The 26,281-nt window shown below is 37.7% G+C and overlaps 1 protein-coding gene across 11 annotated transcripts in view; it reads right to left on the bottom strand.

The window, feature by feature from the left end:
- HECTD1 (HECT domain E3 ubiquitin protein ligase 1) overlaps positions 1-26,281 on the bottom strand; it is an 88,631-nt gene that overhangs the window by 9,180 nt on the left and 53,170 nt on the right. For 2 of the 11 annotated variants that reach the window (XM_081829448.1, XM_081829449.1), the window contains exons 20-35: positions 22,843-22,977; positions 21,550-21,689; positions 20,942-21,265; positions 19,186-19,352; positions 18,918-19,094; positions 14,692-15,528; positions 13,769-13,990; positions 10,398-10,531; positions 9,402-9,524; positions 6,789-6,945; positions 4,239-4,461; positions 3,052-3,106; positions 2,645-2,827; positions 2,084-2,291; positions 1,910-1,995; positions 1,559-1,686 (exon numbers count right to left, since the gene is read on the bottom strand). In XM_081829448.1, the coding sequence (XP_081685574.1) occupies positions 1,559-1,686; positions 1,910-1,995; positions 2,084-2,291; positions 2,645-2,827; positions 3,052-3,106; positions 4,239-4,461; positions 6,789-6,945; positions 9,402-9,524; positions 10,398-10,531; positions 13,769-13,990; positions 14,692-15,528; positions 18,918-19,094; positions 19,186-19,352; positions 20,942-21,265; positions 21,550-21,689; positions 22,843-22,977 (3,299 nt within the window). The remainder of the gene's footprint in view (positions 1-1,558; positions 1,687-1,909; positions 1,996-2,083; positions 2,292-2,644; positions 2,828-3,051; positions 3,107-4,238; positions 4,462-6,788; positions 6,946-9,401; positions 9,525-10,397; positions 10,532-13,768; positions 13,991-14,691; positions 15,529-18,917; positions 19,095-19,185; positions 19,353-20,941; positions 21,266-21,549; positions 21,690-22,842; positions 22,978-26,281) is intronic. The other 9 variants (XM_081829450.1, XM_081829451.1, XM_081829452.1 and 6 more) reach the window with 9 other exon arrangements.

Genomic DNA, 26,281 nt, shown 5'->3' with positions numbered 1-26,281 from the left:
TGTTGCTTCTTCTCTTAAAACATATAAACCCCTTTATTATTTTCCTAAACAAATTGAGAAAATACTTAGGTATTTTTCCTCTTTACTTTAGTAATTAACAGATCAAAATAAAGGTCTGTGGTCCCAATCCCATGTGACACAAAAATATACAAAAACTGGGGATGAAATGAACAGCATACGGAATACAGTCAATAGGATTCTAATAGCATTGTATGGCTGACAGACAGTTGCTACACTTGTGAGCACAGCATAATGTACACAGTTGCTGAATCACTGTTGTACACCTTCCATTAATGTAACATGGCCTGTCAACTATATTTCAATTTAAAAAATAGACAAACTTATGATACATAAAAATACAAATGACTGGGTGGCTCAGTCGTTAAGCATCTGCCTTCAGCTCAGGTCACGATCCCAGGGTCCTGGGATCGAGCCCTGCATCGGGCCCCCTGCTCCGTGGGAAGCCTGCTTCTCCCTCTGCCTCTGCCCCTGCTTGTGTTCCCTCTCTCGCGGTCTCTGTCAAATAAAATCTTTAAAAAAAAAAGAATAAAATTAGGGGCGCCTGGGTGGCTCAGTCGTTAAGCACCTGCGTTCAGCTCGGGTCATAATCCCAGGGTCCTGGGATCGAGCCCTGCATCGGGGCCCTTGCTCAGCAGGAGGCCTGTTTCTCCCTCTCCCACTCCCCCTGCTTGTGTTCCCTCTCTCGTGTCTCTGTCAAATAAATAAATAAAATCTTAAAAAAAAAAAAATTATAAATGAACATTTCTTAACTATGGAGAAACTAAAAAATCATTAAGCTATCTTTGTTACTGTGATACAAACTGAAAGCCATCATTAAAATGCTACTGATTTTAAAATATTTTCTTTTGGGGGCACCTGGCTGGCTCAGCTGGTAGAGCATGTTAACTCCTGGTCTTGGGGTTGTAAATTCGAGCCCCATGCTGGGTGTAGAAATTACTTAAAAATAAAATCTTTAGGGGCGCCTGGGTGGCTCAGTTGGTTAATCCTCTAACTCTTGATTTCAGCTCAGGTCATGATTTCAGGGTCATGGAATCGAGCTCTGCTTCGGGCTCTGTGCTCAGCATGGAGTCTGCTTGTCCCTCTCCTTCTGCTCCTCCCCCTGCTCATGCTGTCTATCTCTAAAATAAATAAATAAGGGTGTCTGGGTGACTCAGTCGTTAAGCGTCTGCCTTCGGCTCAGGTCATGATCCCAGGGTCCTGGGATCGAGTTCCACATTGGGCTCCCTGCTGGGTGGGGAGTCTGCTTCTCCCTCTTTTTCCCTCTCCCCACTCATGAACTCTCTCTCTCCTCCAAATAAATAAGATCTTTAAATATGATCAACTGCGCAGGGAGGGTTGGGATCCCTAACCCTGACATTGTTCAAGGGTCAACTGTAGGAGAGCATGTATCCAACTAGAAATAAAAAAAAACATTTAAACACTACAACTCTTTATAAGAAAACAAGATAATATATTCCTTCCATCAGTCTTGACATAAAGTATATTTGTACATTTTGAGCTTATATAACACTAAAAAAAATATAAAAGTACTTCCTACCTTGATGCACCAAATGCTGTACACGTGAAATAAAGCTGTCTAGTTTCAAACGGTATTAGGAAAGGACACTTGCTGGTTAACTGTTCACACCAGTCTGGTAGAGCCCCACTTGCCAATGCCAGCGGTTCCTGCAAATTAACAAATAACAATGTCATCATACAATTATTTAAAAAGAAAAACAGGAGTCACTTCTTAAAAGTAATGAAAGAAATTAATGCCAATGGACCATATGGCCTAAATCAACGAATCACAGATTAACAGTAGAGATGGTGGAAAGTAGAAAACGAAGAGACAATACTTTGAAAGTCTAAAAGTTACAGACTAACGAGTTCAACTATCTGATTTTATTACCTCAATCTGCTGCAAGATTTTTGTTGTGATTTTTTTGCTAGTGAATTCATCTGGTGGAAAAGTAAACTGAGGCTGCTCATCGCCTTCTGTAAAATTAATAAAATTAATAAAGATATAAATAAACGGACTTCCTTTTAAAAATGACACAGAAATGAAACAAGGATTCTTACAGACCTTCTTGGGATATTCTTGAATAAGGGTCACTTGCAACTATATAGAGAATACGCAGAAGCTGAAGAACATCTTCTACTCCGCAAGAATTCTGTCCATTGCCAGCTTTGGCCTGAGGTTGTTCTTTTGCCAAGTTAAGAATATCACTACTCTGAAGAGAGGAAATGGCCCCCTGGTTTAATCCAGACTTTGTTCCATGCTCACAAAAATCCTATAGAAACAAGAGAAAAGCACTGTATCATCCTATAAGTATTTGAAAATGCTGAAATTTTTCAAATTGCCTTCTTTTTAAATAAAAACACTATTACCCAAGTTGAAAATCAATATGTTCTAAACCATTCCCAAATAAACTATAACCACCATAAGCCACAGTTAAAACCATGTACTTATTAGATCCAATACCACATATCACATTTGAAGTTTTAGTACTTGGCATATTAACAATGTTAATTCAACCTCATTTTTTAAACATTGTCCCAATGAACCTCTTTTTCTTAAGAATCTTTAAAAGCTGCAAACAAAGCACAAAGCCATTCCCAATTGTGTTTTGATGCCAATATATACCTTATATGCAGCTATGAGCTGAGAACAATTTCTGTTTTTCCTAATACTTTTATTAGTGCCAGTTAATTTCCAGTGGCGCAGGAAAGCGGCGTCTGCGTTCTTCTGCAGGTAGGTTATCAAGTCATTCTTTGGTAATTCATCAGTGCCAAGGTACTGTTCCACATGCTCTACAGACCAACAACCCTACAATAGGAAAAACCAAATGTTGGCCTTTCCTGATTAAAAGTCTATGCTATTTCACATGCATTACATAAGGTAGCTTTAAAATCATGCATTTAACCTCATCTAAAGAATTCCATGTTAGTGATTTTTTCCCCTCAAATGTTCAATTAAAACAGTGTTAGTTTTTCTTTATTTTCCCTTTTTTTCACTAAGTAGCCAAGAAGATCCATTTAAATATCACTTACCATTTTTCCATTTTCCTTCTCTTTGTCAGAATCCTTCATTTCTCTGTACATGATTCTAAACATGAAGATATTATTCACATTAATTCATAAATCAAATGATCTGTGGTTATTTCCAATAAGGCTTCAATTCTTTAAAAAATACATGAATGATGTCATTCATTAGCCATATGCTTAAACATTAAACTCAGGGACAATTTATTTAAAAAAAAAATTCAATTTGTTAAACATGGGGGAAAGCAGCAGAAATCATATTCCTGAAAGAGTTATTATTTATAAATTTAGCATAATTGCAAAGATTGCATACGTTTGTCAAACCTAGGATCTTTAAAGATATGAAGTAATATGCTATATCATGTGTTATAACTTTCATTTATTGTTGTAAAAATAAAAAAAGATGAGAAATGGTTTGCGCTTCTATGTCTAGATGGAAAAAAAGGATAAGAAAAACAAGGACCAGGAGCCTTTATGTTCACATAAGGCAGTGGAGATAAAATCTGAAACTCCAATAAACACTGAACAGGGTGGGGAGAAATATCATGATAGCCTTCTGTTTTATCTCAAAAGGATCTAGATCACTTTATTAGACATTACATAAAATTATCAATGATGTTAAGAGAACATCAGAAAAATAAAAGTAAGATTTACAGGATGATTAAAATTTCATTTACATATTAAGCTGTTATTAAATAATAAATAATAATTAATAATTATTATAGGTAATACTGAGCACCCAGACAATACTGAAAACCCTTTACATGTATTAATTCACTGATTCCTCACAACCAGGCTCATTTTACTGATTAACAGAATGAACCACCAAAACATTAAATGTGCCCAAGGTCATTATTAATTACTTGTTCAATGAATGAATGAACAAAGAGCGGTAGGCTTAACTCGCAAACCCCAAAACAAAAAACAGAAAATATTTAGTACCTCATACACAAATGCAAAGAGTTCAACATTTATTACATAAGATACTAGTCTAGTTTATTTCTAAAGTTACTTTCATTTGAAACCTTAAAACATTCTACCTCAGGAGTCAGAAATGCTCTTATCCCGTTGTAAACCAAGAGAACAAGAACCAAATATTTTCTGTTTCTATAGTAAAAAAAATACAGAAATACAATGCTTCTAGGCTGATGCATCATGAAAATACCTACTTAAAACATTATGTTAAAATCTCTTACGTGTATGTTGGCTCCCAAATACGCCTAAGTTTATCTGATTTCACACTGCCATTACAGGACAATTGAAGCAATTTTTGTACATAGTAAAAAATGGTTGATCTGAAATTGGTGAGTGGTAATTCAACTTCACGAGTTGTTCCAAGACCTGTTACTTTCAAAGTGAGGGCTAATCGAGGTGACGGAGTACATTCAACTTCTTCCAAGAGCTCTGAATGAGGTGTTCCTAAAAATATGGAAGACATCAAAAACAATTACACTATAGCAAGCAGGCCATAAGGAACACTGCACCGGGAGACAAAGCTACATGAAATCTAAATTCTTCTGTCAGATATTAATAAAGACATCAGCTACTTAAGACTCTTCTGGCCTCAACAATTTTTTTTAGAAAATGGGAACAACATACCTAGGTTACTTAAAGACAGAGCATTAAAGCTGAATTTATGCATATGATAGGGATCTCTCATTGTTTTAAGAAAACACATGCTAACTATATGAATATTTCAGAAACATTTTATTCTTATAAATCAGAACACTAAAATTATTCATAGCTCTACATACAGAGAAAACCACAGACTCTAGTCAATGAACTGTCAACCTTCTGCTCACATTGAATGAGTGGATTGTGAGGTACCGCCCCCCGCCACACACAAATTGGTACATAGTGTATTTGGTGGTGTACTCTTCTTTTTCATTAGCTCAGCAATTTTTTCCTCATACCATGATATAATCTTCTGAAGTATTAATTTTATTCATTGCATGACATTCCATTAAACGAACCATATCCCTGTTACTGGAAATAATGAAGGTCATTTCCAATTTTCTGACAATATAAATAATACTTGTGTAGTCATCAGTGTATATAAATCTGGGTGCAGAGCCAGTATTTCTTTACTATAGATTTCTGGTAGTAACAATATGAAATATATTGCTGAAGAGCTCTACAGAAAATCTGTACCTGTTTATATTCCGTAGCATAGGTTTTTCTTTTTGAAGGGATCTTGGAACATCTTGATCAGCCTATATGCAAACTCACCATAGAACATCATACTATGAAGCATACTTACTTCCCCCTATTTAACACAGGTATCGTTCTATCAAGTAAAAAATACATTCCATACTTAATCAACATTTAAGTCTTCCTTAAGGATAATATACTGATTACTATAGCTGATGTTTATTGAGGCATACATCAGGTACCATGCTAAGCACTTTATATATTTTACCTCATTTAAAGCTTTTAACTACCTTGTCAAATAGAAACTATCACTTTCTCCATGTAAGAGATGAGAAAATTCAGGCTTACACAAATTAGGTGATTTGCTCAGTATATTAGCATCTTATTGCTGTTTTAATAAATTACCATAAACTGGGTGGTTTAAAACAACCAGTTCTAGAAGGGAGAAATCTTAAATGGGTTGGCAGGGCTTTGCTCCTTTTGGAAGCTCTAAGAATCTGTTTGCTTGTCTTTTCGAGCATCTAGAGGCTGCCCGTATTCCACAGTTCATGGCCCCTCAACACTCTGATCTCTGCTTCCTGTTGTCAAATCTCCTCTGTCTCAGACCCTCCTGTATTCCTCTTAAGCTTTTTTTTTTTTTAAATTTATTTACTTACGTTAGAGAGAGAGAGAGAGAGCAAGAGCGCAGAGGGGGAGAGGCCGAGGGAGGAGACAGTCTCAAGCAGACTCTACACTGAGCACAGAGTCCGACGCAGGGCTGATTCTCATGACTCCAAGATCACGACCTGAACCGAAACCAAGAGTCTGACACCCAACCAACTGCGCCACTCTGGCGCCCCCCCCTCCTGTACTGCTTTTATGTGGACACTAATGTTTACACTGGGCCTACCTGGATAATCCAGGATAATTCCCCCATCTCAAAATCCTTAATTTAATCTCGTCTGCAAAGCCTCTTTTGTCATATTAAGGTAACCTATTCACAGATTATGGAGGTCAGGACCTGCATACCTTTGGGGATCATTAGTGTGCCTATTACAACCAAAACAGAGTTGTGAGAGAGAGTTACCAGGCTGACTAACTCAAGACCATAAATGAAACTACTATACAACTTTCCAAAGTAGAATAGGAATAATCCATAGCAATTTTGATCCAGTAGAATAGAGAATACAAATTATCTACCTTTAAATGAGCCTTCCTTTAAAAATTACGCAAACACAGAACACCGTGTTTTTAAAGAACTGCAATTTGCTCCTTTAAAAATAATCTGTATCAGGACGCCTGGGTGGTGCAGTGGTTAAGCGTCTGCCTTCGGCTCAGGTCATGATCCCAGGGTCCTGGGATCAAGCGCCGCATCAGGCTCCCTCTGCTCCTCCCCCTGCTTGTGCTCTCTCCCTCTCTCTCTCCAATAAATAAAAAAAAATCTTATAAAAAATCTGTATATTTTAAAGACTTGTGGCTGATATGTAGTTTTTTTTCTTTTTTTGAAAACTTTTACTTATAACCTGCATATATAAGTAGCCACTTACTTTCCTGATTACATATAACATTATTTGATATCTGTTCAAAATAAATCACAAAACTAAAATACACAGTACCTGGGGGTGGAATCTCTAGATCAGTCGTCTGCTGGACATTAGTACGACCAGGTCTAGGATCAAAAGCAGGAACCAAAGCAGAAAACTGCCGCTTGAGTACATAATCATCATCCCATGTTCTCCGACGTCCTCCTTTAGTTTCATACTCCTCTTCTTCCTGTTAAAATTCCACATATAAACAAGATAAAACTTTTCAATATTGCAAAAGTGATGTGCTATCTTTAAAATGAGGTGTATGTTAAATACGTCTCTGTATAGCTATTACACTTCCTTATTTAGCCATATTTCTTACAACAAAACGAGCCAACATAAACATATATAGGCATATACATTTAATGATTTTTTTAAAAGATTTTTTAAATTTATTTGATGGGGAGAGAGACCGCGAGAGAGCGAACACAAGTAGGGGGACTGGGAGAGGGAGAAGCAGACTCCCCGCTGAGCATGGAGCCCGATGCGGGGCTCGATCCCAGGACCCTGGGATCATGACCTGAGCCAAAGGCAGCCACTTAACTGACTGAGCCACCCAGGTGCCCCCATTTCTTAATGATTTAAGCTTACCAAAAGTAAGATGCCTTAGTGGTGGTTACACTAATCCAAACATGATAAAATGAGAAAGAACCATATACATATACTGTATCAGTGTCAATTTCCTAATTTTGGTATTAGACTCTAATTAGGTAAGGGGTAACCACTGGAAGAAAGTGGGCAAAAGGCACAAGACCACTCTACTATCTTTGCAACTTCCTGTGAGTCTGTGAACTTATAATTATTTTTAAGTAAGTTGCTTTCAAAAAATGTAAGTAAATTTTATTACATACTGAATTATATACAAAATATAATGCTTGGAAGATGCTTTAAATAACTATGGGGCAAATAAATCAAACATGTTTGACAAAGTGTTGGTAACCATTACTCTCAGATGATGGATTCTTGGGGATTCATTGCATTATTCTTTCTACTTTTTTTTTTTGATTGAGAATTCTTTCAGGCTCCAAGTTTTTAACATCCATCTTAAACAGAACCGAAAGACAACTGGAAATAAAGACCAGCTTTCTTGAAGTGCAAGGGCTCGAATACTTCACTGTGGCTACTTATTTTTTTTAAAAGTGCACATTGAAAGGTAGGACTAGAGTTATTACACTAGTTTAAAAACAGGCCAAGTACTGGCACTGCGTCCCTCTCATGCTAGCATTGGTCATTCAACATAATAAATGTTAAACATGTGGGTCTGCATCTAACTCACAGAGAGCATGTTTAAAAATTTCCATAATGAAAGTTTTTTTTTTTAAAGATTTATTTATTTGACAGAGACATACAGAGAGAGCACAGACAGAGCGGCAGGCAGAGGGAGAGGGAGCAGCAGGCTCCCCACTGAGCAGGGAGCCCGACGCGGGGCTCCATCCCAGGACCCTGAGATCATGACCTGAGCTGAAGGCAGCCGCTTAACCAACTGAGCCACCCAGGTGCCCCCATAATGAAAGTTTTTTAAAGGAACATTTTCTTCTCCTCTTCACTTTTACTATCAACAAAAGAAGAGAACAATGAATTTAAGTGTTGTAAATATCTGATGTAATAAATAACAATTATGTATATACTTAAACACACACACATAGCCCCTCATATTCCGAACACTTATTTAGCTTTTTTTTTTTTTAAAGATTTTATTTATTTATTTGACAGAGAGAGACACAGTGAGAGAGGGAACACAAGAGGGGGAGTGGGAGAGGGAGAAGCAGGGAGCCCGATGCGGGGCCCGATCCCAGGACCCTGGGATCATGACATGAGCCGAAGGCAGACGCTTAACGACTGAGCCACCCAGGCGCCCTTTAATTAGCTTTTATAACACATCAAATGGACATATATGCTGACACCTCTGTAGCCAGAATGTTTGTGTTTTAGTCCTAGATCCAAAACTTCTACGTGTGACCTTTACCAATCACTTCATCTGAAAGTTAGGGCTAATAATAACCCTCAAAAGGTTGTTGAAAGGACTGAATTAGTTGTTAATACATGGAAAGTATTGGGCGCCTGGGTGGCTCAGTTGGTTAAGCGACTGCCTTCGGCTCAGGTCATGATCCTGGAGTCCCGGGATCGAGTCCCGCATCGGGCTCCCTGCTCGGCAGGGAGTCTGCTTCTCCCTCTGAGCCTCCTCCCTCTCATGCTCTCTGTCTCTCATTCTCTCTCTCTCAAATAAATAAATAAAATCTTAAAAAAAAAAAAATACATGGAAAGTATTGAAAACAATGGCTAGGATATAATTAAAGATCAATACATGTTCAGCTAATAGACTAATATAATCTCTACTACTATTACTGAAAACTGTAAATCTTAGATGATAGCAATTAATCATTTTAATAAATGTTCAACTGTTACCCGAGGGCCAAGATGAAGTGCTTTCAAGTAAGAAACTCCTTTATGCATTATGCCAGAGCAATCATGGACTGTTTCTAGAATACAGAACCCAAGCAGTAAGGGAAATTTCTTTTTGTTTATCTGGTAGCTTCTCACCTCCACCTCAACCCCCATATATTTTTCTAGGCATTTTGGTTGATGCTTTACTGTGAAAGGGGGAAAAATACACTGTAGGGAAGATAAACATTAAGATACTACCTGCTCCCCAATAGGTCGGCTTCCTGCTCCAGCAGGGACTTGTGGTAGCTGCGAGGTGACAGCATGGTGTGTTACATCAGAGCGAGAGCCAGCTCGACGCTGCAGGGATGGACGTCTCAGAATCTGAAATAAGAAAATACGAAGAGACATGTCTAATTATTTGACTTGTGTGTGTGTATATGTTATATATATATATACACACACATATATATACATCCCCATTCAGCCTTAACCCTTATCATCAAAACTATCATTAAAACACTTCATATTCATTAGCCATCTTCAGAAAACTTATAAATTGAATGCTTTATATTCACCATGCATCATACAGAACCTTCACAAGAAACATGCTACAATAATATCTGTTTTTAAGTAAGATATACTAAAAGCATTTTTGGGGGGTCCTTTACCCCATTAAAAAACAACTTATGAAATTTTTTAAAATCTAAAAACATTTTATAAAGAGAAATAAAAAAGTTACAATAAAGGGTATTCTCAGGCAAAAGTTCAGTTTGAAGACAATCACAGTGGTTAAACATTAAGAGTTCTAGATCACACTTCCTAAGCTTGGGTCCCCACTTTTGTACTTAACTGATTCATTAACTAGGACATATTACTTATTCTATGCCTCTACCTCATAGCTGTAAAGACTGATGAACTAATACAGAGATACTGCCCACAAAACTGTACATACTAAAATAGTCTAATTATTGTGAAAAAAACATGAAAATTATATTCTTTAGCAGTGCAGTTCTTTACACTTTTAAATCTGTTAAAACATCAGCATGTGACATTTAGTATTTTCCAAATATAAACTTTATTTTCTCATAAGACAATCATAAATGCTCAGATTAAAGGTGCTTTTCTTAATTAACATTTTTCATACTCAGGCCATATTTCCCTATTTCAAAGTTTAACCAGGACTTTGCTTTTTCCTCTCTACATTTCAATTATTAACATCTTATGTTAGTTAAGAGAATGGGAGACACTCTCTACCATAACCTCCTCGTATTCTTGGTCCTCCTGATTGTCATCTTCATTCTCATCATCTTCCTCATCTGGCTCAGGCAAGTCTTCATCATCATCTAGCTCAGCTAACAGAGTACTGGCACGGCAGCTATCCAGGAAATCTAGAAAAGAAAACCAACAACCTTATTCTCAGCACAATTAACAAAGCATTACAAGGTTATCATGTACTGGTTTACAAAACAAAGGTCAAATTCAAGAGACAAGTATAAAAACCACACTGAGTGATCCCACCCTTCTTCCACCACCACAAATACAAAATGAGTAATGTTGGTCACAAGAATGGTAGAAAACAACGCAAGAGGGGCGCCTGGGTGGCTCAGTTGTTAAGCGTCTGCCTTCGGCTCAGGTCATGGTCCCAGGGTCCTGGGATTGAGTCCCGCATCGGGCTCCCTGCTCGGCGGGAAGCCTGCTTCTCTCTCTCCCACTCCCCCTGCTTGTGTTCCCTCTCTCGCTGTCTCTCTCTCTGTTGAAAAATAAATCAAATCTTTAAAAAAAAGAAAACAAGGCAAGATAAAGGATGACCACAAACTAAATCCAAGTCTACAAACTCGTAATAGAAAAGATCAACAATACGGGCTAGGTTTAAAAATAACAATCCTATCACAATTGTCTGCATCAGCCATAGGAAGCATAACATGGTGTGAAGAGAACACTTTGGAGTCATTTACTCTGTCAGCAAATATCTACTGAATACCTGACTATGTGCCAAGAACTGTGTTAGGCACCAGATATATATAGCTGTAAACAAAACAGACATGGTCTGAGCCCCCATGGAGCTTACAGGGGAGAGAGGCATTTAAAAAGTAAACAAATGAGGGACACCTGGGTGGCTCAGTCGATTAAGCACCTGACTCTTGATTTCGGCTCAGGTCATGATCTCAGGGTCATGAGATTGAGCCCCACACTGGGCTCCATGCAGGGCATGGAACCTGCTTAAGATTCTCTCTCCCTCTGTCCCTCCCCACCAAGAAGAAGAAGAAGAAGAAGAAGAAAAGAAAAAGAACATATAAATAAAAACTGTAAAATATCATATAAGGGAAAAGGCAGAACTACTTATGGACACTGCCTATTTACTATGGAGTAATGTATGTACCATCTTTCATGTTATCCATATTCCCTCACCGCCCCCCCCATGAAGTCTGTGTCAGATAAACACAGTCTCCCGCACAATGAAGATGCTGACAAGCTGTTCTGCACAAGAACTGAAAACAGAAAGTAATAATGGGACTAAAGCAGGAGAAGTTTTACTGGATAGGAAAGGAAAAAAATTTCTGTGGATAAAAAGACACTACACACTCCATATTCCAAAAGAACATTCAGAAGACAATTTATACATACTTAGTAGAATCTTTTATCTGCAAACCTCTGAAACAAATATATATATTTTAAATCTAATAATTACACAGGACTAAAATTCAATACCTTTTACTAGACGGCTAGTAGAAGAAAGAGGCCTGATATTACATTCAATTAGTTTCTAAGGCACACATTTTTTTTTAACACTTTAATATTCTGGAGTCAGAATGTGTCTTACAGGCAATGGCAAGTCACAGCTAAATTGGCAACATTTTTTCCTTAGTGACATAAAATAATTATAATGGCATCTTAAATTTGATGAAATATATTATCCCTAACACATGTAAGGTGCCATCCTGCAATTTAGGAGTGGTTCTCATGAACATGATGTGGTAGTACACACATACGTGCATGCACACAATCAATTCCACTTTTTTTTTTTTTCAATTCCACTTTTGGCTTACTTTCAAAGGAAAACAATCTTACTTTAGGTACTGAAATTTCATCTCTCACATGTTACAATTCACTGAAGTCAAGGCTTTTTTTACTCATGATCTTCTCTTTATCAGAGTATAAGAACACTTAAATAGCTCCTTATTTCATAGATTTGACCATATCACAGAATCACGTCCCTCAAAATCTAACACAGTAAAAGTTTGCATATAGAAATTACTTTATAAGGCAGCTATTCCTCTGATCCTATACAGTAGCACCCTTAAAGAGTCCTCCAGTTTTAGAAATGTGAAAAAGGAAATTGTAATCATCTAACAATAATTTTCAAAAGGCAACCAGTAGGGGAGCCTGGGTGGCTCAGTCGTTAAGCGTCTGCCTTCGGCTCAGGTCGCGGACCCAGGGTCCTGGGATCGAGCCCCGCATCGGGCTCCCTGCTCGGCAGGAAGCCTGCTTCTCCCTCTCCCACTCCCTCTGCTTGTGTTCCCTCTCTCACTGTGTCTCTGTCAAATAAATAAAATCTTAAAAAAAAAAAAAGGCAACCAGTAGCCCTAACTCTTTAATATTCTGGGGAAAGAAGAGGGGCCAGATATACGAGTTCAATCACCAATGGCCAATAATTTAATCAATCACACTTAAGTCATGAAGCCTCTAAACACCTCCTCCCTCCACCCCCGCAAATGCGGTATTCAAAGAGCTTCCAGACTGGTAGACAAGGATACATCCGTGGAATGGCAGGGTCCCTAAACTCCAAAGGGACAAACACTCTGTGCTTGGGACCTTCCAGACCTCACCCTATGCATCTCTTCCATCTGGCTGTTCCTGAATTATACCCCTTTTTATAAGAAATGGTTAATCCAGTAAATAAAATGTTTTCCTGAATCCTGTGAGCCACTCCAGCAAATTGATCAAACCAGAGGAGAGGGTCACGGAAGCTTCCAATTTATAGCCAGTCTGTAGCATGGATGACAACCTGGACTTTGGATCCGTGTCTGAAGGGGTGGGGAGATGGTGTTATGGAATGGGGCCCTTTACCTATGGGATGTGGCACTAATTCCAGGTAGGTAACAGTGCCAGAGCTGAGCAACTGAGTTAAACCGTAGGACACCCAGCTGGTGTCTGAACACTGCTCGGTATGGGCAAACTTCACAAACCTTTGGTAGTCAGCGGTACCAGCAGTGAAGGGCTCTGTGAACAGAGTGTTGAGAGTAGAGGAGACACACAGGGGGAGTGTTTTTCTTCTTACATTATAGTATACAAAAAATATAACTTTACAAAGCTTATTAATCTCTTACACTTCTATTCTTTTCTGATAAAGGTGTCCAATATCTTTGTTATCATGATTCTTCCAATATAACTTCATTAGTTCACAAAAGGTAAAAAAGGAGGACACAAAAGTTCCTAGATGTCCGCTTATAATCAGATAATCTAATAGTCCCCCACAGCACAGTTTTTTCATTCTATATGAAGATGCCATATCTTTAATAAGAGAGGATAATTATTGTCTAATTGACAGTTAAAAACAACATAGCAGGAAAACATACTAAAAGCATCACTACACAAATACCTAAGTATTTTCAACTATCACTTACCGTATAAGGAATATTCTGCTTCCTGACCTGTGTCACTCTCACTGGAGGTTGATGTGAGGCTGGTAGTCAAAGTATTACTTAAGGACTGACCAACTGATAAAACTGTTGTTGCTGTGGCTACATTGCTGCTGCTAGTCACACTGGATGTTGACATTGTCACTGTTGATGTGGTACCAGGTGTGGTCAAATTGGGGAAACTCTGAGCACCCATAAGAGGAGAAGCTAAAGATAAAAATGAAGCAAATCAGTACAATTGGTGGGATTGTATAAACCTAAGAAAAACTAGGTTATATATTTAGAATAAAAGAATGAGATCATGAAACACTAATTATTAAAAGGCTGAAAAGCAACAACTTTGGGAACCCAACTGAAATCCAACTAAGAATCCTTGTTTGTACAGCACTGTTATTTTTCAAAAAATTAAGCCTTGTTTTTTTAAAAAAGTGAAACAGGCAATGCACTAATTCCCAATGATATTTTCCAAAGGAATTTCTTTAACCCATTAGCTTAAGTCAGAATTAAATGGCTTCCAGAAGCTAGTATCAATTTAGGACCTAAGGCAAAGTTAAACCAGTGTGATGCTCTGATTTCAATTGACCATGACAATATTTAATAGTCATCTATTTCCTCATGCAGCTGAACGTAACAATTTTTCTTAGAAGAGTGAAAAATAGAAGTGTGTTACTGTTTTTATCCTTTCAGATTAAGAGGTTCTTTATCACACCTGATCTAAATTCTTAAGAGATCATGATTCTATAGAACTTAACAACAGATTCCTGAAGTGCTAAATCTGACGTAGTTGTATGTAACACGGTTAATGATCTAGTTAAAGACTGCAGCCAGAACCCACTGACCAAGAAACCCTACTGTGCATCCCTCCGAGTGGAAAAACCATTGGGTTCCATAAGGAAAAGCTCACTTACTTGCTGTGCTCATCACATTCCTCCCCAAAGTATTAGTGTTGTTATCACTGCTGCTTCGGCTTAGATTCATGTTGTTCGTGGCATTAGTCCGTGCTATGTTTGCCACTCTCCTTACAAAACTCTCCAAGCTAGATGTTTCTCTTGAGGACAGATTAGGTACACTTGCACTAGAGCTCATAGGGGCCCCGGCAGCCAACAAAGAACTCACTGACAGTCTGTTACTTGCTGAAGAGCTAAGGGGCCGTTGTGAAGCTGCTTCTTTATTAGTTAACTCAGACACTGAACTAACATCAGGAGAACTAACACTAACGATTCCCATGGATATTGCACTAGACTCCCCAGGAGTGCGAACAGAACTATCAGGGCCTAGCTTTCTTTCGGCATTTTCACTTCCCGTTTCCGCTGTTAAGGTGCTGGTGCTTGCACTGGAAGATGACCCTACTTCTGTTTGAGGGACGTTTTCAGCAGATGAAAGAACAACAATTGGTTCATGGACATCAGCTCCTGAAACTATACTGTGTTCCATTACAATTTCTGATCTCCGTTCCGTTTTGGTCGAACCCAAGCTGATGTCGCTGCTACTGGCCACGCTACACACAGAACTGCTGCTTCCTTTTCTACTTGAGGAGCCTGCAGCAGCAGAGGTCTTGTCTGGACAGTTGTTTTTCACCAAGCTGCTCCATGATTGCGTTGTGCCTGAAACAGTGGATGAAACAGGTTTGGGTGATGCCACTGTATCAGGGTCGTACCCTGGTGCAAGCTTGAGGTCAAATTTTCCTTCTGCGCCCATACGGTAAGAGTTTGAGCCACCAGCATCCCAGGTGACATCAATCCAGCCTGGAAAGGGACAGGAGTTTGTGAGACCCGGCAGAAAGCAGAGAGGAGCGTGTCAGACAGTAGCTCCACAATATGGGATCAGCTTTTCATCAGTGCTGAACTTCTCTGAATTTCTATAGTCATTTAAGGTCTGCCAACTAAAATTAAATTCTTCCTTTTATGTCTCTTATTTCTGAACTGCGCGCTCTGCTGATATCTGAAAACAATGTAAGGGTCATGTTTACATCTATCGGGGTGTCTTTTAAGGGGAAGAACGGTTAAAAACTGTAAAAAGACTGATATAAATGGTGATATACTACAACTTCAGTTAAGTACAGATGAAATCTAAATAAAAGGTTTTTTAACTGCTAAATATGATTATGTGGTCGAACGTTCTTTTTAGAAAAAAGTTTTGACTTAGCATTAATTTTTAAGTTTGGGCTAAATTCTAATAATTGACAAAGAAAACATTCACATATTACTGCACAAATTTTAGGTCACCAGCTCAAATAACACTAAGTTAGCATTTCGGTTGTGTTCTCAAAGTTCAGTGGTTATTTGGTTTTCTTATGATTAAGTTTAATATATTTGAATAAGCACAGAAAATTCTAAAAACAAAATTTTTAAAGTATTGCTAGGCTCTTTATTAGAACCTATAAGCTAAAGCTAATAACGTGCAAAGAACTAATGAACACGATATTCAATGTATATTTACTTGTACTTGTAAAACAATACTTGTGCTTTTTAAAAATCAGTAATTAATTTCCAAAAGCCATAAAACAAACTGCCTATTAGAACAGAAAATAATAAAAATATTACAATCTTAGTTTAGTGTTATAAGCTACCTACTTCAGGGGAAAACACAACACATAAAAATGTATGTATTTTTAAAAATATAACAAGCCTTTATAAAGTTTGAAAGTACTTCACCCATACACACAGGTACTCCGTGCATGCACACACACACACACACACACACGTAACAAGTTCATACATATTTATGATGAAGCTCAGAGGGGTATAAGTAATACTGAATTACCTGTGGGGATTATCTGCATAGGAGTTCTATGAGAGGAAAACTAACAGCCCCAAATCTACATAATCTAGTTTTGATGAAATTTCAACTGCCCCCATTTATTCCATATGCTGAAATAACTTCTAAAGAACCAACATTTAACTATCTCTTCTGCAACATGTAACAGTGTGAATAAAGGAAAGGCTCAAAAACATATACAAATTCCAAATAAAAATAACACTTATACTGCATTAATCACTCCAAAAATATACTGATAATTTACTCCATAGCAATCAAGATCTGTAATTGTATGCTCATCTGTTTCACTCAGAAGGCAGGAAATCATACTTTTTTGGTGACCATTGTTTACATGAAATCTAACAAAGTATCTTTACATAGTAGGCACTCATATTTGTGGAATACAAGAGAAAAAAAAAGGGATATTCCCACTGACACACAGATTCTTTAGAAAGGAAAGATATTTGGGGCGCCTGGGTGGCTCAGTCAGTTAAGTGCCTGACTCTTGATTTCAGCTCAGGTCATGATCTCAGGGTTGTGAGATCGAGCCCCACGTCGGGCTCCACACTGGATGTGGAGCCTGTCTAAGATTCTCTCCCTCTCCCTTTGCCCCTCGCCACCAAAAGAAATGGTTGGTTTAGGGGTGCCTGGCTGGTTCGGTCAGTGGAGTGTGTGATTCTTGATCTTGGGGTTGTGAGTTCAAGCCCTACATTAGGTACAGAGAGTAAAAGTAAAATACTAAAAAATTTGGGGGCGCCTGGGTGGCTCAGTCGTTAAGCATCTGCCTTCGGCTCGGGTCATGATCCCAGGATGCTGGGATCGAGCCCCACATCGGGTCCCTGCTCCGTGGGGGGCCTGCTTCTCCCTCTCCCACTCCCCCTGCTTGTGTTCCTTCTCTCGCTGTCAAATAAATAAAATCTTTTTAAAAAAAAATTTAAAAATTTTAAAGAAAGAAAGAAATGGTTGGTTTACTTTTGAAAACTAAGCACTTTCCCTAACATAAAGGTTTTAAAATAAGACTTAATGTGAATGGCCATGTTGGTCAGTCAAAACTCTGAACCTCTACATTAGTCCAGTCACCAAAAATAAGCTTTTTTATATAATAAATTCTAAAATTAAGAATCCCATTTTCATAGGCAGTCGCTTCAGCTGACTCCAGCCTGAGAAAAATAAACTACATTCATATACCCCTAACTAGCCCACACACTTAAAAGCCAAAACAAACAATTTAGGGGAAACAGAATATTAACTAAGTATCATTAAAATGTCTAAAAACATTTAAAATTTCTGGGTTGAATGGTACTACTGTCCTCTCAACTATTACTGGTTTTTATGAATTTTGGCAATCACGTCCTGCTCATTCACTGTAAACCTGCTATAATGACAACAATTTGCAGTTACGGTGTAACTATACACAAATGCATTAAGTAGTAAGGTGATACAAAGAAGAGAATCTTAAAAACCATAAAATCAAGAATGTATTTAGGTAAATAAATGCCTGTATCACACAGAACATGAATATATTAAGATACTAAGTGTTAGTCATTCTCCTAAGCACTATCGCCTTTATTACAGCTCTTCAGATATTTGGGTTAAGTTAAGAATATGAACATTTTACTCCTTTTTGTTTTTAACAGCAAGCAAAATTCTTAAGAACACACTACTGGCTAGGCAATTTATCCACTAATAAATCAGCCTTTTGAGTATTTATAAGAAAAAAATTAGGCATTTTAAGTTGCTTCTGGGAATTTAAGAGCAATTTATTAAATAAGTGGGTATGGCCTTCTCTAAAATCTACAGCATCAAAGGTTTATAAAATGAACTTGATTTAAATAATAACAACCCTTACCTTATAAAATATCAAAGTTTAAAATCCAAAGAAACGCTAGTAGACTGAGAAACGTTATGAATGTTATTTTATAATCTATTAATAAACGAAGAGGCTACAATTCTTGTTCTATGCTTTATTAAAAAGTAGTTACTAAAAATGTTAATACTTTTTCTTCTACATGACTTATAAAAGAATAAAAAAATTACTGCCTGATTCCCATCATGCTAACAAGAAAAGCGTAAGAAATTAAAGATCAATGAAAACTTATGAATAGACCCAAAAAAGCAGCAGAAAATGTGTCTTTAGAGTAGTCAACTTATACTAACTTATTAATCACTTTAAAATATTAGCAATAAGTTCTAAATCAAAAGAGAAATTAAAAATTTCCCTTAATTCTAAGTAAATGACTTTTCCATTTTTAATGTGAGATCAATACAGTTCTACTACAGAGTGCTGGGACATTTACTAACCCAAAATAACAAAAGAAAAATACTTTGTTATTTAAGTACTCCATTTCTACACTAAAAATGCTAAGTACCTACTCACCATTATGCAGTTCCCCTGTGACGGTACCTTCTCCCTGTGGGCTGCCATCCTGATCTCGCCATTTCCAATCAAGGCCTCTGATCACACGAGCCCCTGGAACCATGTATTTCAGAACCTGGGAACGAACTAGACGTCTTTGTCTTCTAAGATTAGCTTCTGCTTCCTTAGCTGCTTTCCCTATAAAGTAGAAATTCAAGAAATATAAATAAGTCACATTTTATAAAGAGAACTGTTCCAATAAGTTAAAACCCTGTTATCATCTGTTTACCTAGCTGGTCTTCACATACTCCATTTACAGTGCCATAAAGTTCGAATCCAGATAGTGACAGGTAGTGGGTTTGTCCACTAGCATTCTTCCCCATCTGTTTAATTCTCACATGTCGCCACCCTTGTTTCTCATCCTTTGGTGGATCAAGAGGCCAGGTTGCTGTTGACCTGTGAATGTGTTAGGGAAAAAATGGTGTAATGTTTTAAAACAGATGAAAAAGATGTTTAAGGTGGGGAAGATTTTTTATTTTTTTTTTTGAAGATTTTTTATATAACAGAGACCAATAGAAAAAATAAACCAACTTCCACATTCAGGGTGTTATGGAATTCCACAGTCTGTTACACAAGAATCAAGATATCAAAGGAGAAAATCAGCCATCAAGAAAATAAGTTAAAAATGAAATGTTTAAATGTATACGATTAATGACTCATAATTTTAAATGATTTATGATCAATAAAATCCAAAGAAATAAGACAAGAAATTTTAAGAGTAACAGATATGTTTGTGATGAAAAAGATTTTTTAAAATTCATGCGGTTTAAAATGATATATATATTAAAATATTAAATTTAAAGCCTGAAAATATTATCTATTAATTCAAATGTTAAGGAGCTCCGTCCATACTACATGAAATGCAGAAAGTAATTTAACTCCATGCCCTATATTCCCCTCAAAATGTGCCACACTGTTCTATTAAAACTTAGTAGAACTAAAATTTTTAGAAATATAATACTTCTGGAGGACCTGGGTGGCTCAGTTGGTTGAGTGTCAGACTCCTGGATTCGATTTAGGTTGCTATCTCGGTGCCATGGGATTGGCAGCATTGAGCCCCATGTTCAGCATGGACTCCTCCCTCTCCCACCCCCTCTGCCTCTTCTGCATGCGCACTCTCTCTCAAATAAATAAAATTTTTAAAAAGGAATATAATACTTTGTTTTTAAAAAAATAATATAAGAGCAATATATAAAATTTAGAAAAAGAGCATATAAAAATAAGGAAAATTTAAAAGTTAGCCATAATTCTGTAACCAGCAATAGCAACTGTTAATTTGTAGAAAATACACATATATCATGTGCATGTATGGGGAGTTTAGTATGCTATATATACACATATATAACTATCTATCAATTTCTTTTTAAATAAATAGGCTCAGTGTTCTACTAATGTTTTATCTAAAGCTGTTAAAAGTTTTGGTCAAATTAATACCTAAATTATAGTAGTAAGTGATTTTTTTTTAAAGATTTTATTTATTTATTTGACAGAGAGGAGACAGTGAGACAGGGAACACAAGCAGGGGGAGTGGGAGAGGCTTCCCGCGGAGCAGAGAGCCTGATGCAGGGTTCGATCCCAGGGCCCTGGGATCATGACCCGAGCCGAAGGCAGATACTTAACAATTGAGCCACCCAGGCACCTCTCAAGTGATGTTTTTAAAAAGAAAATCTTGGGCGCCTGGGTGGCTCAGTTGGTTAAGCAACTGCCTTCAGCTCAGGTCATGATCCTGGAGTCACGGGACCGAGTCCCACATTAGGCTCCCTGCTCAGCAGGGAGTCCGCTTCTCCCTCTGACCCTACCCCTCTCATGTGCTCTCTCTCTCATTCTCTCTCTCAAATAATAAAATCTTTAAAAAAATAAAATAACATAAAAAGAAAATCTTGCTTCAATATTTCACAAAGAAGAGAGCTCTAAGAGCATACAGTTATAAAAATAAACAAAGTTCATTATTGAGTTTTTCAATTTGCAAAGACTCCTCAACTAACCCTGGTTCATTGAGACTGCAGTCATCAACATGGGTATACAAAGAAGTCCAGTTCTGTCCATCTTTGGATACCTGGAAAACCCAATTTCTCAGTGCAGACCTTCCATAACCACGAGCATGACGAAGTGTATATGCTGATGGTACCACCCAGAGACCCAGATCTATGGCAAACCAGGCATTCTTATCATCATTGCTATGACAATTTAAAGCTGAATTATCACGACTTAGTATGTCTTCTAGGCGGCCATAAGGTAGATTTCTTCCTTCTGACGATGTTACTACTACAAGTCCATAAGCAGCTGGATTTACCCATTCATATGCAGTTCTAAATAAAAGAAAAAAAATTAGCAGTTAAACACTATTAAAATAAATGCCATTTATTCATACTAGCTTTTTTCCACATAAAATCATATTTTTTAAAATCCTAAAATTGACAATTTATATATTTTTTCTTCATAAAAAGTAAATGAGATAGTGTTATATTTAACCTATAATACAAAATTCCTTAAACTGTAGGATACTCAGAGTGGTTAATAATTTTATTCTACTACCTAGAATTTTTTTTTTTCAGGTGAATATTTTCACTCTACATTAAACAGCATGACTTACTTGGCATTTGTCCCAATCCAGTAAATGATTCCATTTTCATCAAAATCATGCTGGTGCCGAAATATAAAATTTTGGCCTTCTCTTAATTTCCGAACAAAAACAAATGAAGATCGGTCAAAATCATACCACTGCTTTGCTACCTATACCAAAGAAAATATGGAAGACACTCACCTTAATAATGCTATTTTCAAATGCATTGCTCACTTTTTCCTATCCCTTTAATGTGACTTATTTTTTTAAGAGTTTATTTATGAGAGAGAGAGAGCAAGAGCGAGCAAGTGAGAGAACACGAACAGGGTGGTAGGGAATAGAGGCAGAGGGAGAGGGAGAAGGAGACTTCCCACGGAGCAGGGAGCCTGATGTGGGGCTCGATCCCAGGACCCTGAGATCACGACCTGAGCTGAAGGCAGCTGCTTCACCGACTGAGCCACCCAGCTGCCCCAATGTGACTTATTTTGTCGCAACAAATACTCATTAAAGAATATTTGGGAAAAATCCCACAGCAGGCTCCATGCTCAGCAGGGTGGCTGCCTCAGATTCTCTCTTCTCCCTCTGCCCCTCTTCCTGCCGCACATGCACGCTCTCTCAAATAAATCTTTTTTTAAAAAAAAAAACATTATTTGGGGAAAAAACAGAAAAATGCAAATTTCTACAACCAAAGTACCCTACTATTAATATCATAGAGTATTTCTTTACTCCATTATCTCGACAGGGTAAAACAACATCTGATCATACTATACCAAAATTTTTTTCCTTACTGGTCTTTATACATTTTAATAGCTACACAATATTCAAATTAATGGAAATAATTATCAGCTTGATATTCCTTTTACTGACTGGCATTAAGGTTTTGTTCATGATTTCAGTATTACAAATGTCTCTAATAAACACCTTAATGAAGAAAGAAAGCATCTGTAGTGCTTAAAGATTATTTTCTTAGTAAAGTACAAAAAATGGAATTACAAGGTCAAAGAGCATTACCGTACCTCTGCAAACATACTTCCCCAACTACTTTTCTAAAGGGTTAAACCCCATAGCAGAGAATGCCTATTTCATCACAGCCTTGCCAGAAACTCACCATTTTTTTTTTTTTTAAAGATTTTATTTATTTATTTGACAGAGAGAGAGAGAGCACAAGCAGGCAGAGTGGCAGGCAGAGGGAGAGGGAGAAGCAGGCTCTCCGCTGAGCAGGGAGCCGGACATGCGGCTTGATCCCAGGACCCCAGGATCATGACCTGAGCCGAAGGCAGCCGCTTAACCGACTGAGCCACCCAGGTGCCCCAAGAAACTCACCATTTTTAAGAGATACTGTTCCAGAGATTCAACTGTAGCTAAGGGTTCCATCTTCAACATCCTACCAGTCCTGTCTATCAATGCAGTTTCACCAGGTGCACGTTCCAACCGAAATCTTAATCTTCTTGTAAGTATCTGTGCAAAAAAATGATAAAACTGCTTCAGAAAGTACCTTGTTTGTCTCTTAGAACTGTAAAAATGAGAAAGGTTCTCAATAGTAATTGAAAATTATAAGTTACAGTATAACCATTGAAGAAGGATCAGTGTTTGTTTTCTATTAAATTTTTTTTCTTTTTAAAAGAACAACTAGGGGCACCTGGGTGGCTCAGTCAGTTAAGCATCAGCCTCTTGATTTCAGCGCAGGGAGTGATCTCAGGGTCATGAGATCAAGCCCCACATCAGGCTCCACACTTAGCACGGAGTCTGCTTGTCCCTCTCCCTCTGCTCCTCCCCCAGTTCTCTCTCTCTCTCAAATAAATAAATAACATCTTTATAAATAAATAAATAAAATTTTACAGGACCACCAGAACAAATGATACTGGCTTTCAAGAAAGAAACAAAGTTAACATCATACTTAGAATTTCTAAACAACTTCAAATACATATGGTTTAACGAAATCGTAAAAACACTATAACAGAAGTATTGCATTCCTTACAAGTTGCAATTTTCCAGGTAAGTTATGAAAAGTAGCTAATTATTTAGCTAATTTATTCATTTTTTTAATCATTCTTTTTTAAGATTTTATTTGACAGAGAGAGAGAAAAAGAAACACAAGCAGGGGGGAGGGGCAGAGGGAGAAGCAGGCTCCCTGCTCAGTAGGGAGCCCAATGGCAAATTTGATCCCAGGACCCTGGGATCATGATCTAAGCCGAAGGCAGACGCTTAACTGAGCCACCCAGGCGTCCCTAATTTATTCCTTTAAAGATAGAATATATTAAATAGTCTATGGCTGGTAAACTTTTTTTTTAGGTAGGCTTTAAGCCCAATATGGGGCTCAAACTCACAACCCTAAGATCAAGAGTCACATACTCTACGAAATGAGTCAGCCAGGCTCCGCTATGGCTAATCAACTTTTAAAAATACACGATAGTGTCCAATCCAATCCATTTTATTAAGCAAGTATGAAACTAGTAATTTTAGGTAGTATCACTGCTGTTTCAATCTTCACTAATTCCTATAGATATATAATCAAATACTTACATGGGCATGTGGGTAGAACTACCCAGAGGACATATTACCAGCCTTCCTGTCTTTTTATCTTGCACAGTCTCCTAAAATTGGAAGTGCATAATAAAAGATGTTGATGCTCCTAGGGCTGTACAAGCAGGGGAACTGTCAGTCTTTTGAGACTTATCTCTGCCTTATTTACTTATCAAGGATAAAGCCTTGGGGCACCTGGGAGGCTCATTCGGTTAAGCGGCTGGCTGCCTTTGGCTCAGGTAATAATCCCAGGGTCCTGGGTTGGGCTCCCAGCTCAGCGGGGAGTCTGCTCCCTCTCCCCTTTCCTCCCCTCGCTCATACTTTGACTCTCTCTCTCAAATAAATAAATAAAATCTTAAAAAAAAAAAAAAAGGATAAAGCCTTAAAAAGGATGTACTGGCTGGCTCAGTCAGTAGAGCATGTGACTCTTGATCTTGGGGTTGTAACTTGGAGCCCCACGTTTGGTGTAACGATTGCTTAAAAGATCAAATATTAAAAAAGGGGGGGGGATGTGCCGAAAGCCCTTGCTCCTCTTCATTATTCTATCCAAAATAAAACACAAAGTAGATCTCAACATCATGTTAAATATAATTCCATGTCAGGCAAACTAACATACGTTAACTCCCTAGACAACCTCTCTAGTCTGGCTAGTGGCTTTGGTAACATTACTGGGTTCTTGGGGGGTATGGCAAGATTTTTGCCTTGAGTAGCCATTGTTTTGGCAAACAGAGATTCTTAGTCACTTATTAAAGGTTCTATTTAAAAGAAACCATTCCAGGGCGCCTGGGTGGCTTAGCTGATTAAGCGACTGCCTTCGGTTCAGGTCATGATCCTGGAGTCCCAGGATCGAGTCCGCGTCAGGCTCCCTGCTCAGCGGGGAGTCTGCTTCTCCCTCTGCCCCACCCCCCTCTCATGCTCTATCTCATTCTCTCTCTCAAATAAATAAATAAAATCCTTAAAAAAAAATCTTAAATAAAAAATAAAAGAAACTAGTCCATGCAGTGCAATGCAGGATAGATTGGATAAAAGCAAGATTCAGGCAAAATGACGTGTAAGGAATACTAAGGTAACCTACAAAAGATATAATAAAGATCTGGACTGGGATATTCATACAAAGAATATTTGTTCTGTCTATTCATATCTGGATACCAGCTGCTAACAAAAGAATAAATGAATAAATGAATGTGAATGTCAACCAGAAAACATTTAGGAAAAAAACAAGCTTTTATAAAACCCATGACAGATTTACTGAAGAATCAATAGGAATAGCTAAGGCAGGCCACCTGGCTTTAAAAAATGACATAAAGAAAGCAAGAAAAAAAATTGTCCTTAAAATATTTTCATACTTGTTAGCCTGGTGATGGGTATTAAAGAGGGCACGTTCTGCATGGAGCACTGGGTGTTATACGCAAATAATGAATCATGGAACACTACATCAAAAACTAATGATGTAGGGGCGCCTGGGTGGCTCAGATGGTTGAGCGTCTGCCTTCGGCTCAGGTCATGATCCCAGCGTCCTGGGATCGAGTCCCGCATCGGGCTCCTTGCTCCTTGGGAGCCTGCTTCTCCCTCTGCCTCTCTCTCTCTCTCTGTCTCTCATGAATAAATAAATAAAATCTTAAAAAAAAAAAAAAAAACTAATGATGTAATGTATGGTGATTAACATAACATAATAAAAAAATATTTTCATACTTTCTCATCTACTGAGACTTATAGGGATGAAAGGACTTAACTCGTAATTCTAGAACAAAAGGACCCATTTCTTTTCCTGCCTTTTCCACTGATAAAGCATCTTTTTCCACTTACCATCAACCAAATGATTTATTACTTACAATAAACATTTATTGAAATCCACAGCGATTTGATTAAACAAAAAATTGAAATATTAATAATTCAAGAGTTATTAAAAAACAATCAAATGACATTATGGTTACAGTCTTTAATGAGTAAGCAGAACTGTTATTTAATACAATATGAACAAAGTTTGTTCTTGTTTTCTTTTTTTTTTCTAGTTGTTCTCACTTTTTATTTATTTTATTTTTTTTTATTCTTATGTTAATCCCCATACATTACATCATTAGTTTTAGATGAAGTGTTCCGTGATTCATTGTTTGTGCATAACACCCAGTGCTCCATGCAGAATGTGCCCTCCTCAATACCCACCACCAGGCTAACCCATCCTCCCACCCCCCTCCCCTCTAGAACCCTCAGTTTGTTTTTCAGAGTCCATCGTCTCTCA

The sequence above is a fragment of the Leptonychotes weddellii genome, chromosome 9 (assembly GCF_054177405.1).
Source record: "Leptonychotes weddellii isolate Sample4059 chromosome 9, ASM5417740v2, whole genome shotgun sequence".
Classification (NCBI taxonomy): domain Eukaryota; kingdom Metazoa; phylum Chordata; class Mammalia; order Carnivora; family Phocidae; genus Leptonychotes; species Leptonychotes weddellii.
Note: the sequence above shows the minus strand (reverse complement) of the source record. Positions and strands in the feature narration are given on the sequence as shown.